The sequence below is a fragment of the Notechis scutatus genome, chromosome 5 (assembly GCF_049901735.1).
Source record: "Notechis scutatus isolate UNSWTSFEM ecotype Mainland chromosome 5, rNotScu1.2, whole genome shotgun sequence".
Taxonomy (NCBI): domain Eukaryota; kingdom Metazoa; phylum Chordata; class Lepidosauria; order Squamata; family Elapidae; genus Notechis; species Notechis scutatus.
Genome location: NC_142013.1, coordinates 52,476,969 through 52,491,190, shown reverse-complemented (window position 1 = coordinate 52,491,190; position 14,222 = coordinate 52,476,969). Strand labels below are relative to the sequence as shown.

The window sequence follows — 14,222 nt, the reverse complement described above, 5'->3', positions numbered from 1 at the left end:
TATGCAAATATTATGGAGAATTCCTAATAGTTTCTTTTTGCCTTTACATCAAAGTATTAAACCTTGCATAAGATGTTCTATGTTCCAAATATGAAATTAAAGGGCTTCTTTTTCCATAAAAGCCAGTTCATATTTAGTGTATTTTATATAAACAGCATTTGTTTTATTGCTCCATGTATCTTGAGAGAAAATAAAGTAATTTCTTTATAAGACTTAATTCAGTCTCAATTTGGCAATAGCTCTGAATCAAAATATATTGTAACACATTTGAATGAGAACAGGAATCTTTGTCTTCATTTCAGAGACCTAAGAGGGTAAATGTATCCTCATGGTTAAAGGGATTATGAGTTCAACAATAAGACCGTCTCATTGGCTGTCTGGCATTCCCTCACTAATGAATAACTTCCATTGCAGGCAACAGTAGGATTAGTAGCTTTGACATCTGCCTTGTAGATCAATGAACTGTTAAACACTTGGAAATTGATGCAGCAGTGCTTGGGATTATATGCCACATAATACGAAAATGGGCATTTACATCTGCAACCAGAATGGCCTAAAGAGATGTAGAACTCTGTGAAACAAATGCACAGGTGCAACTATATGTGGTTGGAATAAATGAATGAATGAAGACAACAGATCAGAAATTGCCAATGCAAGTCCTACATTTCCCCCAGCATCTAACCAAATAAAAATAATTTAAAATAAGGCCAAAATGAATTTGCCCAATCATTTGCGAGATGATTATTTATTTAATTTATTTAATTTACTTACTTACTGACTGACTGACTTACTTACGTTACTTACTTACTTACTTACTTAACATACTTATTGAGCCAGGATGGCACAGTGCTTAAAGTGCAGCATTGCAGGCTACTTCTACTGACTACCAGCTGCTTGCAATTTGGCAGTTCAAATCTTACCAGACTCAAGGTTGACTCAGCCTTCCATTCTTCCAAGGTGGGTAAAATGAGGACCCAAATTGTTGAGGGCAATATGCTGACTCGGTAAACTGCTTAGAGAGGGCTGAAAAGCACTATGAAACGGTATATACCGTAAGTCTAAGTGATATTGCTATTATTTACTCATTATATCCCACCTTTATTATTTTTATTATTGAGTTATTTTTACACTAACTCAAAAGCAGCAAACATATCCAACATACTCTCCTCCTATTCCAAAGGTGCTTTTCAAAAGACAACTTGACTTTGTTGGTTTTTTCCTTGAAGAAGCTTCTTGGATGAGAAGTGAAACATTTTCGGGGAGTGGGGACCCAACAAAGTCCACTTGCCTTTTGAAAAGCACCTTTGGGACAACCATGACCTGGATGACTGAAAATCTCCATAGACATTCCCCCTCCTATTTTTCCTACAACAACCCTATGAGGTGAGAGGAAGTGATTGCCCTAAGGTCACCTAGCTGGCTCTCATGGCTAAGGTGAAACCTGAATTCATGACTTTTTGTTTTCTAGCACCTTAACCACTAGACCAAAGGAATAGCAAGAACTTGGCATTAATATACATTTCAGATGAAAAAGCTGAAATTCTTCAGGAATGGCAAGAGAAAATAATGGAATCTCATATATCAAAGGTGACAGTGTTAAAAATTAAGTATTTATGTATGTATTTATTACTTTACATTTAATTTTATAAACGTATAATTAAGCTATATAAACGTATCTGAAGTCTTTTAGTTGTTATTCTCAATGCCACAGAAGCTGGAGTGTATCAAATCCTCTGTGCCCTATTATCCATGTATAAAATTGGATGACTAAGCAATCATAATTTATATGCAGAACAACATATATAATTATTCTTCAGTGTTCTTATTAATTCTGAAAGCATAGCAAAGGTTTCTGGCTTCAGTTAAGTTCATTAAATTTTAGCTCTACCTAACCTCTCATGTTCGTGATGCAGGAAAATAATTACCAGAAGCCTAACATATATAATGTAAATGTCACTGTTCCTAAGAATGTTTTAGTTTAAATGAAGCTTAACATACAACACATATGTCCAGTTCATTTGCATATTCACAATTACGCGCACACACAAAATCCCCTGCACACTATACATTGTAATAAGTAGATTAATAAAATTATTTCCTCAGGAAAATTCTCCACTTTCTAACCTTGCTGATGAATAGATGCTTTGCTTTTGATTCTTTTATTTAAAAAAACACTCATAGAAGAAATATAAGACACAGGACATTTTTGATTTATTTCATTCGTTTTGCAACATCCAGGTAGGCATATTCTATTTCTCGATCTGCAGGGCATGTATTTATGAACTCATCCCTATCATATGCATTATTCAAATATCTCCAGATACCAGTCATTTCAGATGGAAATTCAAAATTTCTAAACTTCTTTGCCACAACCTTAAAAAAATAAATGAAGAAATCATTATCAATAATACTTCTTATGTAATTAGTAGAAAATAAAAAATATGGTGATAGAAAATTGTACAAATTTTAATGTAGCACTAAAAGGTATTTTAGATCTTTTTATAAAACAGATAATCTGGAAAAAATAGGACATTCACACTTTTTGGTCATTTGTCTTCATTAATTGTTTGGCTTGAATTAAAGGGATAAAATTGACTCAAGTTAAAGTAAGGATTTTTAAAATATTAAATGTGAAGCAAATATGACTTGAAAATATAATTTTTGGGACACGGTTTATATAACAAATTAGAATAAATACTACATTAACATGCATGCAAACATAGTTTGAAGTATGAAATAAATGCAAAGAAGGAATTGTTGCTGCATGCATTACTCATTTTTACATAAGGGAAAAACAAACAAACCTTGATGATATGAAGCTTTGGCAAGAGATTGCAATCTGCTAATGTGAGTTCATCACCATCTAGGAATTTCCTCGTGGAAACAGTGATGTCTTCAGTGCTATTGGCATCTATTTCTTCAGGCAAGGGGGTATTTAAGTAAATATTCAGTTTATTTAAAGCCTTAAGCAATGTTTTTTCTAAATCTAAAATAAAAAGGAGAATAATGAAATCCATTATTTGTTCACTGATAATTAAGTAGCCAAACAGCAACGTTCATAAAGAGGAAGATAACAGTCTGTATACTTTGAGGGGGAGATCTTATATGTGCTATAATAGAAAGATGTTGAGAAAATAACTTGAAAAAATACTGCCCATACCATTCAACATTTTCACCCCACAAGTGGCAAAGCTGCCTATGTGGAAGAAAGGAGAAGATATAATTTTCAGAACACTGGAGCTAAGATCTTGCACTGTCAATGTGACCTGAACTCAGTGACAAATGGATCAACTTTAATGGTAAAGAACAGAATAAAGGAGAAAAAATTAGGTATATTCAAGTAGCAAAACTGAGAACAAATCAGGTTGGGTTGTGTCTTAACTTATAACAACCTAAAGGAAACAAGTAAGCTACTAAGCATGAAGAAGCATGATCAGTAGCCACAAAACATTAGCTATCAATTAGAAAAGAAACTAAATGAATAAAAGCAGGGGGAAGAGAAAAGCAAATAAAATAAATTACTATAAAGGAGTGTTTTTGAAGCTGCTGTTGATATAAAATCCTTGGCTAGCTATAATGATAAGCTTTGGGACAATTTTGCAACCAAGCACTTTTCTCTCCCAGAAGCTGTAACCAAAGTTGCATATTGCTGAAAGACTGTAATCTAGGCAGGAGTAAGATAAATGGCTATAGAAAGGCACCTTGAACAGGGCACTGAAAGTTAACTCAAGGGTAGAACTTGTGAAATAAACAATCTAAGGCTATAAAAATTATCTCACTACCTCCAGCATTCATCAAATCAGAACAGAAACACATCCTATCTGTTTTTGAGTTAATGACTGAAAAAGCAGGCAAACAAAAAAATCCAGAAGCAACAGTCTATATTTAGTCCTTTGCTAAAACAAAGTGGTGGGGGGAACCCTCTTTATTAGTTTTCCCATAATTCTCTTTACTTAGGCTAGTGGGCATGCTGGGACACTTGTAAGAACATGTATAGAGTCAAACTGCCCAGATCAATCCCAACTGCCTTTGTCCATTTCTCTAGTTCTATGTAAACATGATTTTTGAGTGTTGTTGTGGAGGCTTGTAAACCAAGGTATTGTTCTCTTGTAAGGGATCTGTGACTTGAACGTGACATTAGCAAAAGCTAATTAACAGAAACAAACCAGAAAGTTCTGCAAAAATTTTATTACTGCAAATAGAACGATCGCTTTTTGGCCTTTGCAATTCTGGATTTCCTGCAGCTGAATTAATAGATATAGGTGCCAAACACGGATGACATGGAGTCTATGGAAACTGAAGCAGAGAAAAGTTAATAATACTTACGTTCATTGACATCTTCCCTTGTATTTTTTATAAATGCAGAAAATTTAGCAAACACATCATTTCCTGCAGAGTAAGATTCTGTATGGTTTGGTGCAAGTTTAGCATATCTGAAAAATTTAACATATAAGAATTTAATGCCATCTAATTATTTTTCAACATTGAATTTGAAACTGAAATAGAACTAAATTGTCTGTGCCGATCAAATCCTTTACCTATCCATTATCCACCTTTAATCTTTTTCAATCCACAGCCTCTTGATACCCAATGATTTAAGAATATTCAACACCCATTTTATATAACATCAAACTAATTGTAGCACAGCAGAATACTGTACCTTGGTGGTGCTAACTTTTCTTCTAGAAATTCTTCAATTTTATTTACATCAATTTTAACATCACCATCAAAAGTTATAAATGGGGGATTTGTTCCTGGAGCTAATTTCTGTAAGTCTGCAGGCTTCCTATACAAAAAAGAAATATATTGTTTGAGGAAAATAAAAACTGGTCAACTGTACAAAGTATTGCATTTTAATTCACTTATCTTGGAATTTAAAATTGTGATTGTCAATGTAGTATTTAAGTACATTTATTGGAGGTAAATCATATTTAGTTCAGACTAAGTAGACATGTTTTTCTTGTTTGTGTGGTAGGCTTAACTAGGCTAGGGTTGAGTGAGTTAGCAAAACCTATCAATTATGTTATTCAAGGAGATGCAAAATGGTTAATAGCAAAACAGCTCTTATCTGTGGAAGTGGAAAGATGCTATCCTAATAGGGCTTTGGAAGAATATGTCTTCCCTTAGCATTCTGACCAACATAAAGAGATAGATTGACTAAGCTTCCCTCTGACACCTTAGATGATGGTGACTCTAAACAATACACTATATATTTTTCATCCTTTTCTGGGAAATGTGGGGGAAAGAAATAGAGAAACATGGTTTTCCCTCTCTTCATGGCAGATGGGAAGACTACAAACATTGTGACTTTATCTTTTCATTGAAATATCTGGGAACCAAGAACTGATGATATCCAGAAATAATCAACTGATTGGGAAAGTGACTAACAGAATGTAAGTCCTCATGTCAGCTCCTGATACAGCAACAAATCGAACATTTTATTAGGAAAGCCATATTATTCTATGATGGCAAAAAAAAAATATCAGAAGTTTGGTAGCATCTTTTCCAATTGACACAATTTCTCAAAAGGCATAAATGCTTATTGATCTAGATTTCCCTTCATCAAACACATAGAAAGGCTATTCTGATATAGAAGTTAACTAAGGGTGAGTCAAAGAGTGGGGAGGAAGAGTTCATTGTGCAGATAGAAGTTAAATATGAAACGGATTACCAGTATTTTGTCAATTAAAAACTGTACTGTGTTAATAAACTATTATATTTCTTGAGATTTTCTGAAATTGTCTGAAACCTTATACTTGTGGAAATTTAACCATTTCTCATTCAGTGGTGCTGTTGGAAGTCCTGTTTTTCCAAAACAGATACATAGAGGTCTGTCATACAGTACTAAAGGAGGTTAAAATGCTTTAATAATAAGTCACTGTTTGGGGAAAATTCCTAATTTTTTTCACATGGACAAGCATGTCATCTTTATTGTAATTCTGGAATGGCAGCCAAAACAGACACTTGACACTCTTTGAACAGACAGAAGACACAGTTCAGAATTTATACCTAAACCTGTATAAAAATTATATTATACCTAAAGCATGCAATTATTTCATGACAGTGAAGGAACTAATACGAATTTAGTGAAAGTTTACAAATACCTCTCTGAGTAATTAGAAATACAAAGTCTGGGCCGGAAGCTTTAAAAGATGTAATATTAAAAAAAAAATATTAAAAATAAATAAATGGAGAAAAAGTCTTATAACTCACCGTTTCAAATCCACAGTGGTAACATTAAAAATAACACCCTTTAGCCAGAGAATCATGAAGAGACGTTGAGAAAATGGGCAGTTTCCAATACTTTCTCCATCACTGCCAGCCTACAGCAAGAATGAAGATTCATTAAACTACTGGCATTAATTTAAGATGCTCAATCGTGACTGCATGATGCACATAGTCCAAGTCTCCCATAACCACAGTCTCAGTGCTCTCTTGAAATTTCTTCCTTGTTTCTTCCAGCCACATAATTAAACGACAGCAATACTGCACCATTTTTCCTGTCAGGTTCAGCTCTATACCAGGAGTCCCCAATCCCCAAGCTGCAGCCCACTATCAGGCTTTGAGCCTTTTAAAACCGGGCCATGGAAGTGATGGGCAAGTGGGTATCCCCACTGGCGCAAGAAGCGGGAGTGTACACTCCATTTTCATGAGCAGTGGGTAAGCGTGTATGTTGCTCGCGCAAATGGAGCTGTGCTTGCCCTCCACTCACAGAGAACCATCACCTTCCCTCCCCAAAAGGTGGAAAGGTTGGTCTTTTATGAACTTCTGACAAGCAAAGTCAATGGGGCAGTCAGATTCACATAACAACTGGTTATCAACTCTTATCAGCTGCAATGATTCACTTAACAACTGAGGCAAGAAAGATCATAAAACAGGACAAAACTCACTTAACACATGTCTCACTTAACAGCAGAAACCTTGGGCTCAATTGTGGTAATAAGTTGAGGACTACCTGTACCCAGTCAACTGAGGCCATACAAGTAACTGTGATACAGAATGGATGGGAAGAGGGGGGTGAGTTAAAGGTCTCAAGAGTTAAGATTCCAGAGAGAGTTAAAAGGAAAAATACATTAGGATACTTAAAATAGTTATATGTAATAGGAAGAAGATATTGTGTTGGAAATATGAGGCCATGATAAGTGGACAAACTACAAAATGGTGAATAAAGTAGAACTAAATAGGGAATAATTCCTGGGAATAAGAAAAACAAAATAAAGACTAAGAAAAAACAAAGCAAACTGTTTTCATTATAGAGGAATTTTTATGCTGAAACTTTAAAATGTTCTTGTCTGGTTTGGGAACCATCTCCCCAAGAAAATCCACAGGACCATTCTTGTTTGTATTGGTCTTAAACTCAGTACAAGGTCAGAAGTGCACAGAAGTGAAATTAATATTTGCTATTTATCCTATTACGAGAATTATGGTTCCAACAGACCAATGCTATTTCTAATCCGTATTTAATAACATGCTAGACCAACCAAAGATCATACATCAATAAGGAAAAAATATAGCATTGTTAAATTCTTAAAGGGAATTATTTTAACAAAAGAGCATTGTATTCTGGAACACATTATCGGGCTGGGAAAAGGAGATTAACGGGTATTTTAATTACATGTCCTTTAATTACATATCCTTTATAGAATTTCCACTATCCTTAATGTAAATATCATTTAAAGTAAAAATCTGTAATGAACTTTGAATAAATACCCTTAAAAACATGAGAAGTAGGGAAACAACAAGACAAAAATCGGGAAACAACAAGACAAAAATGAGAAAACAACAAGACAAAAATCGGGAAACAATCTAAGATTGATAATCCTAACCTCTGCACTAGAACCAAATGGTGAAATTAAATATGAAAAGCAGGCAGTCTTTGTGAGCAGGAGTTTTAAAAGGAGTTTACTTATCTTAGTTATAAATAATAGTCTTTCACCAAAACTTTAAATATTGAGAAAGGAGTTGAAAATAATTACAGGAAATCAGTAAAAGGTTACAAGCATAACTGTTTCCAAAACTCCTCTACTGGGAGGATATAGTAGGGGGCATGTAGGCATGTAGGCATCTAGTCCAATCTTTTGCCCAGAGGAACCTAGATTACAACGTCCCCAAAAAATGACTTCCCATCTTTGAGGCTTTAATAAGCCAGTAAGAAGTCATGGTCCAAATCATTCTCTTGTCTTATCATTTGTATTTTCTATTTTGTCTACATCAGATAAGGTTTTTTTCAAGTCTTTCTCCTGTAGATCTTCTACGGCAGTCTCTTTCAGATTTGTCTTTTTTTTTCATATCTTTGGGACATACTCATAGTATATCCATAGAAACAGAAAATATTGTTGGCATTGTAATAATGAAAGATGAATGAAGTTTACAAAGACTTTACTTTTGGGTTTGTGTGCGCCTTCAAACTAGTTTTTGAATCCTGGCAACTGCAGTTTGCTTGGCAAGATTTTGGAAGTGGTTCCCATTGCCTGCTTCTTAGGGCTGAGAGAGAGTGACTGGCACAGTCACTGAACTAGTTTTGTGTGATTAGAACTGACCACCTTCCCGTTTCTAGCCTGGTGCCTTAACCACTTCACCAAACTGGTTCTCAAGTAGCTGGCTTGCCAATTCTTTTTTTAAAACCGTATTTGAAGAAACCTATCTGTACTTCTTAGCACTTTTTGTCAAGTTCAACTTACTATGACTTTTAGCTTTTCTGGTATCATCTTTTACAATGCCACACTAAATGCCTATCTTCTAAGGTACAGAGAACAAATTATTACAGTATAACACTGAAAAGTCCTATAGAAATTCTGTTTAAATCTTCTGAGGCAAATAAATATTTGCCTTAAGTAAATATCAGTATAGTCTCACATTCTCTTTGTGTCATTAATAGTGTTTTAAGTATATGGAAAGATCACTGTGGACCAGTGGATCTGAGAGACGTAACATCTTATTTCAGATTCTGAGCTAACAGACTAATAAGGATACACCCAGATAGTACACCAGAATTGCTCCCTTGCAGAGGAACAGTTGTGTACAGATACTGGTGGATCCAGCTTTGCTTCCTTTTCCTCAAATTGGGAATCAGAACTGACTCTCCCCAAATCACAAAAAATTCACTTTCATTCTTCCAACCGTAATATAAATATATTTCACACAAGTAAGCTAGAGAAATAGGAATATATGCTTCAGAGTTTAATAGCTGCAAATGTTTCCAATACCACACAACAATTCTTTAATATATCAAAGCATTGGCTAAGAGATATTAGCCAATCAACCCTTCTTGTCTTAATTGACAACAATCTACTTCATTTATGCTATCCCCAAGTCAATTTCATGGTTTCATTTTCCCTGGAGGATCACATCCTGAACACATAAATCAGATTAATTATTCCCCTGCATCAGTATTGTATAGCCTACAGTTTGTCTCTTAAGCAGAAATAACAGATAGAAATACTGGATGACTCTGTGATTAGCAAAAATATTTCTCAATCATTCACTTACATATTATTATAAAAGTAAGTTTAATTTAGAAGCTACTGTAGAATAAATGTAAAGGGATGGGTTTTGTTACATTTCTAAGTTGGCAGCAGAATTACATGACAGTATAAACATACTAAATAAACCATAAAGTACATAATAACAGGTAATCATAGACCAAAACTGATTAAGGTATAACGCATACTATACTTAGAATGCATCAGACTAGAGAAGATTGTTCCATGGCTACTCAGTAGAAAAAGGTGAAGAGAAAAACTTCCATGTGCACAAAAATGATTGCCTACTACATTTTAGAAATACCTATGATTTTTTACCTATGATTTTACCTATGATTTTTTTAAAGAAAAATTATACAATGAGACATGATGTTTCACATAGAGAGTTTTGCTACAAAAAATCTGGAGAATCACTAGAAGGCAATAAAGAATTTTCCATATCTCTCTGCTGCCATCTAATAGTCGTCTGGACTTGACAGCCCAGCTCTGGTAGCCTAAAATCTGATGGGAAAAGCATTTGTTTCCCAGGACTCTTATTCCCAGAAGAAGGGCATAAGTAGAACAAGTTTATCAGCAGCAGAAGTGATGATTTAGTAATCTCTTGGCAAAAAAATTTTTCACCTTTCATTAGTACAGGTGTAAACATAGCAGAAATGAAAATCCAAACTGTTCTTTATTACATCATGGGTTTTTATATCAACACAAAAATCAGATAACCTTCATATGTTATTTCTATAACAGAGTTTAAAATAACTAGGCTGTACAGAACAAAAGCTATGTGATCCTTTCAGATACCAAGATGCCAGCGTTACCCAGCTCCAAATATTTGTTGGCTGCAAATAACTAAACCCACTTGCTACAGAGTAATTATAGTTTCCAGTTATATTTATTCTGAACATTTTCTTTGTTGGCATTCCCTACTATTGAGCTAGGAACTTCTTAAATTTCTACATACATCTGGGGGTGGGGAGAGGTAATCCTTTCCCCAACATAAAGAGTAAATCTTTACTTTTACTTCTCAGAGAAGAGGGGCAGCAGCAGAAGTCTGTTATATACTGTAAATACTGAGTGATCCTTAAGATGATACCTGCCAGGTGTGCTTGGAATCTCTAAAAATAACACCCAACAATTTTGTCCAGTATCAAGTTCAGGAAGACTGCTGTTGTTTTGATGGTATATCTGAGGGAAAATCTAGAAGAACTACAAAATACAGAATAACAGAGTTGGAAGGGACCTTGAAGATGATCTTGTCCAACCCCCTGCCCAACCAAGAGATTCTATACTGTTTCAGACAAGTGACTGTCCAATCTCTTCTTAAAACCTCCAGTGATGGAACATTCACAACTTATGAAGGCAAACTGTTCCACTGATTAATTGTTCACTCCTTAATTCTGGTCTGGATCTCTCTTTGATAACTTTTCATCTGTTATTTCCTATCTTGTCCTCAGATGCTTTGAAGAATAGGTTGACCTCCTCTTCTCTGTGGCAACCCACAAATATTGGAAGACTATTATCATGTCATGTCTAGTCCATCTCTTCCCAGTTCCTACAACTGTTAATCAGACAGTTTAGCCTCCAGACCCCTAATCATCTTTGTTGCTTCTCTTTGCATTCTTTCTAGAATCTCAACATCTTTTTGTAATATGGTGACCAGAGCTGGAACAGGATTCCAAGGGTGGTCCTATGAAAGCGGTGTATAATAGTACTAATACTTCATGTGATCTTGATACTATTTCTCTGTCACAAGGTTAAATTATGGGAAATCATTTTTCCAGGGTGGATATAAAGAAGAAACAAATTTCTCCCAAATACTTGTTCCTACTTGTTTGTTTGTTTGTTTAATTTATATGCCACCTGTGCTGTCCAGACAGTTTAGAGTTAATGGGATTTGGGATAGTTACTTAGGAATTGTGAGCTGTCCCCTTAAGGGAATGCATCATGGTAAATGTAGTTAAAGATATCCTGGGAAATGTAGTCCATGTCACGAGACCACATTTGTAATCCTCATTGGTCACTATAGTGACCCTTGTTGGGTTGGGGGAGGCTCCCTCACTCTTCCTGTAACTACCATTCGACACCATGCTTCGATTATCATGGGGTTTAGACCTTTTTTTATCTTTCTACACTACAAGACAGATATGCAAAGGATTGGACATTGAGAAGAACTTCGTCACAAAAGTGAGTTATGAGGATACCTGATGTATAATAAAAAGACTTTGTTTTGGATGTTTTGTGGAGTTACTCTGTCTGCTTTATACCATCCAGAGAATAAAATGCAGAACAGTAGAAAGATAAACTAGTCTTAATTCCTGGAAGAAGTAGGAAAAAGCAGCTGGAGTCACAGTAAAATGACATTGTTTGATTTTGAGACTCCCTAAAGTAAAAAATTTGAATCTCTGCAATAAAGACAAAGATATGTTGAAGCCAGGAGCAGAACACCACCCATCTCACTGTTGTAGTGATTGAGGGAAGCATATAGAATGATAACAATATAACATAAACAGTTAAAAATTAAGTAAGGTTAAATAAAGATAAAAACCAAGGTAATAGGTGGCATGGGAGCGGGGATCTTCTCATTATTCCCTCAGTCAATTCCTGAATAGAGCACCCCTATTAGGGCCCCAGGCCAATCGGCAGAGCCAGGTTCTTAAGGTCCTTCCAGAAGACATTTTTGGAGGGAGAATATTCCAAAGGACAGGAGAGGCACTTCTCTTGGATCCCACCAGCTGAAATTCTTTGGCAGATAGGATCCAAAGTAGGCCTCTTCTGCTGGAGTGAGTGGGTCAGGACACTGGGGCGAGACACCTCCTCAGACATCCTGTCTGAGGCAAATAGGACAGAATTTCAAGGCAGTTGAGTCTTTGGAGTTTTTGACCTTTTACAAAACAGTAACAAGCATCACAGCACCTGTAGCTGCCATGGCCTCTATAATACCTCTCTTCGTTATTCTATAACTTCATAATTAAATAATACTATTAAAAAAAACCAAAAATGTCAATGATATCAATGTTCAGGTCATGGTTATCACATGTTTAAAACAAACTGATGCCTGTTGTCTGAAAATATGCCTGCTCTTACTATACAACTATATACTAGCTCAAAATCAGAAGCATTTTACTTTTTAGAAGTCAATGAAGTACTTTCAAATCATCTAAGCCGAACTTGTATAAAATTCATCATTTTCCAGCTAAATCTTGCAATTAAATATTTTCAGTGGGTCTGTGAGGAAATATTTGAGAAGGCTATGTATGCATGTCTTGACGTACACTAAAAACACAGAATTTTTAATGCATCATAATGCAGCACAACTTAGTAATGTCACAAAACTTGGATTATTTTAACACAGCAAATTGGTGATTAAGAATCAAGTTTTGAGATACAACAAAAGCTAAAACAAATTCCCTAGGATGAATTTCCTAAAAACTGGAGACAAAGATCATCCTCCATGAACACAGCTATTGAGTTTTAAGTCATATGGTGAAGCATAGTTGTAACAGTTTTCATAAATGGGAAAAGGTACTTCCTGTCAAATCATATTAAAACTCTTATTGATTTGAATGAAACTTTTTTGGTGGGGAGGGAGCCTTTGAGTCATTATTGAATCCTTGTGATTGCCTGGACAGGTCCCTGCGGTTTTTTGGCGAACCATTTGAGAAGTGGTTTGCCATTATCTCTTTCCTAGGGCTTAGCAAGAGAATGGCTGGCCCAAGGTCACCCATCTGGCTTTGTGCCCAAGGCAGGATTAGAACTCACAGTCTCTCCGTTTCTAGCCAAATGCCTAAACTATTACAATACAACTGGCTCTCTCCAATGCAACTTGCTTTTAACTTAAATGTGAATTCAATATAAATTCTTTGTACGTATTTAAATTTCCAATATCTAACAAATAACTTTTAACAATGTACAAGTATAATTTTCAAAAATATCAACAGATAATTAAACAAATGACCAGGTATGTTATGCTTATGTAAATTGAGAAAATATTCTGTTTTAACTAATGAACAATGAAATAAATAATGCTATAGGAAGCAGCCCAAAGAGCTTAAAATACCACAATCACATGAAGGTTATGAAAAGAATTTATAATTCCAGCTTTCCCTAAGCTGCATTATGAAGCCCCACATTTTCTGTTGGAATTTTTGCATTTTCTAATACAGGCTTAATATTTGCAAAAAATTAAACATAAAATTGATGGGTTTGACATCTAGACTTAGGATGTCCATTGGCTCAGTTATAGCCAATCCCCCCAGCCCTCTAGGCACTGGAAGTGTTCTTGATAATACTGGGTGGCCAGAGGCAGATATTCAGCTATCATCAGCATACTAATGATATTTAACCCCTTGCTGATAAATGACCTTATTTAATAGTTTCATGTAGATGTTCCATAAGACCTACACAACCATAGCTCTAAGCAGGTCTGAATGATTTTACTCAATAAATGCCTAAAATAGTCTTCAAAGTGACTTCCTAAAGTTTTATCCAAGAAACCTCAATCCACTGTAGACAGAACTGATGGCAGGTTATCTGCAAATGCAATCAATGGAAAAATAAGCATATTTTGAATATTTATCACTCTAAAGAAACTCTTAAGGGAGATCCTTCCTTACCTGCAATCAATTAAATTTCTTCTTTGTTTTTTTTTTTTCAATAGTGATGAAGATTTTTTTTCCTTCCATTTAAGTTCTGAAATTCCTACAAAAACCTGGGAACCTATAGGACTGTGGTGGCTAACCTTTTTGG

At 35.1% G+C, this 14,222-nt stretch overlaps 1 protein-coding gene across 2 annotated transcripts in view; it reads right to left on the bottom strand.

The window, feature by feature from the left end:
• Window positions 1–2,187: 2,187 nt before the first annotated feature.
• The window catches only part of CLIC6 (CLIC family member 6), a 117,272-nt gene continuing 105,237 nt past the window's right edge, over window positions 2,188–14,222 (bottom strand). For both annotated transcript variants that reach the window (XM_087966738.1, XM_026664210.2), the window contains exons 2-6: window positions 6,214–6,323; window positions 4,661–4,786; window positions 4,327–4,433; window positions 2,805–2,986; window positions 2,188–2,373 (exon numbers count right to left, since the gene is read on the bottom strand). In XM_087966738.1, coding sequence (XP_087822864.1) covers window positions 2,212–2,373; window positions 2,805–2,986; window positions 4,327–4,433; window positions 4,661–4,786; window positions 6,214–6,269 — 633 coding nt within the window. In that variant the 5' untranslated portion in view covers window positions 6,270–6,323 and the 3' untranslated portion in view covers window positions 2,188–2,211. The remainder of the gene's footprint in view (window positions 2,374–2,804; window positions 2,987–4,326; window positions 4,434–4,660; window positions 4,787–6,213; window positions 6,324–14,222) is intronic.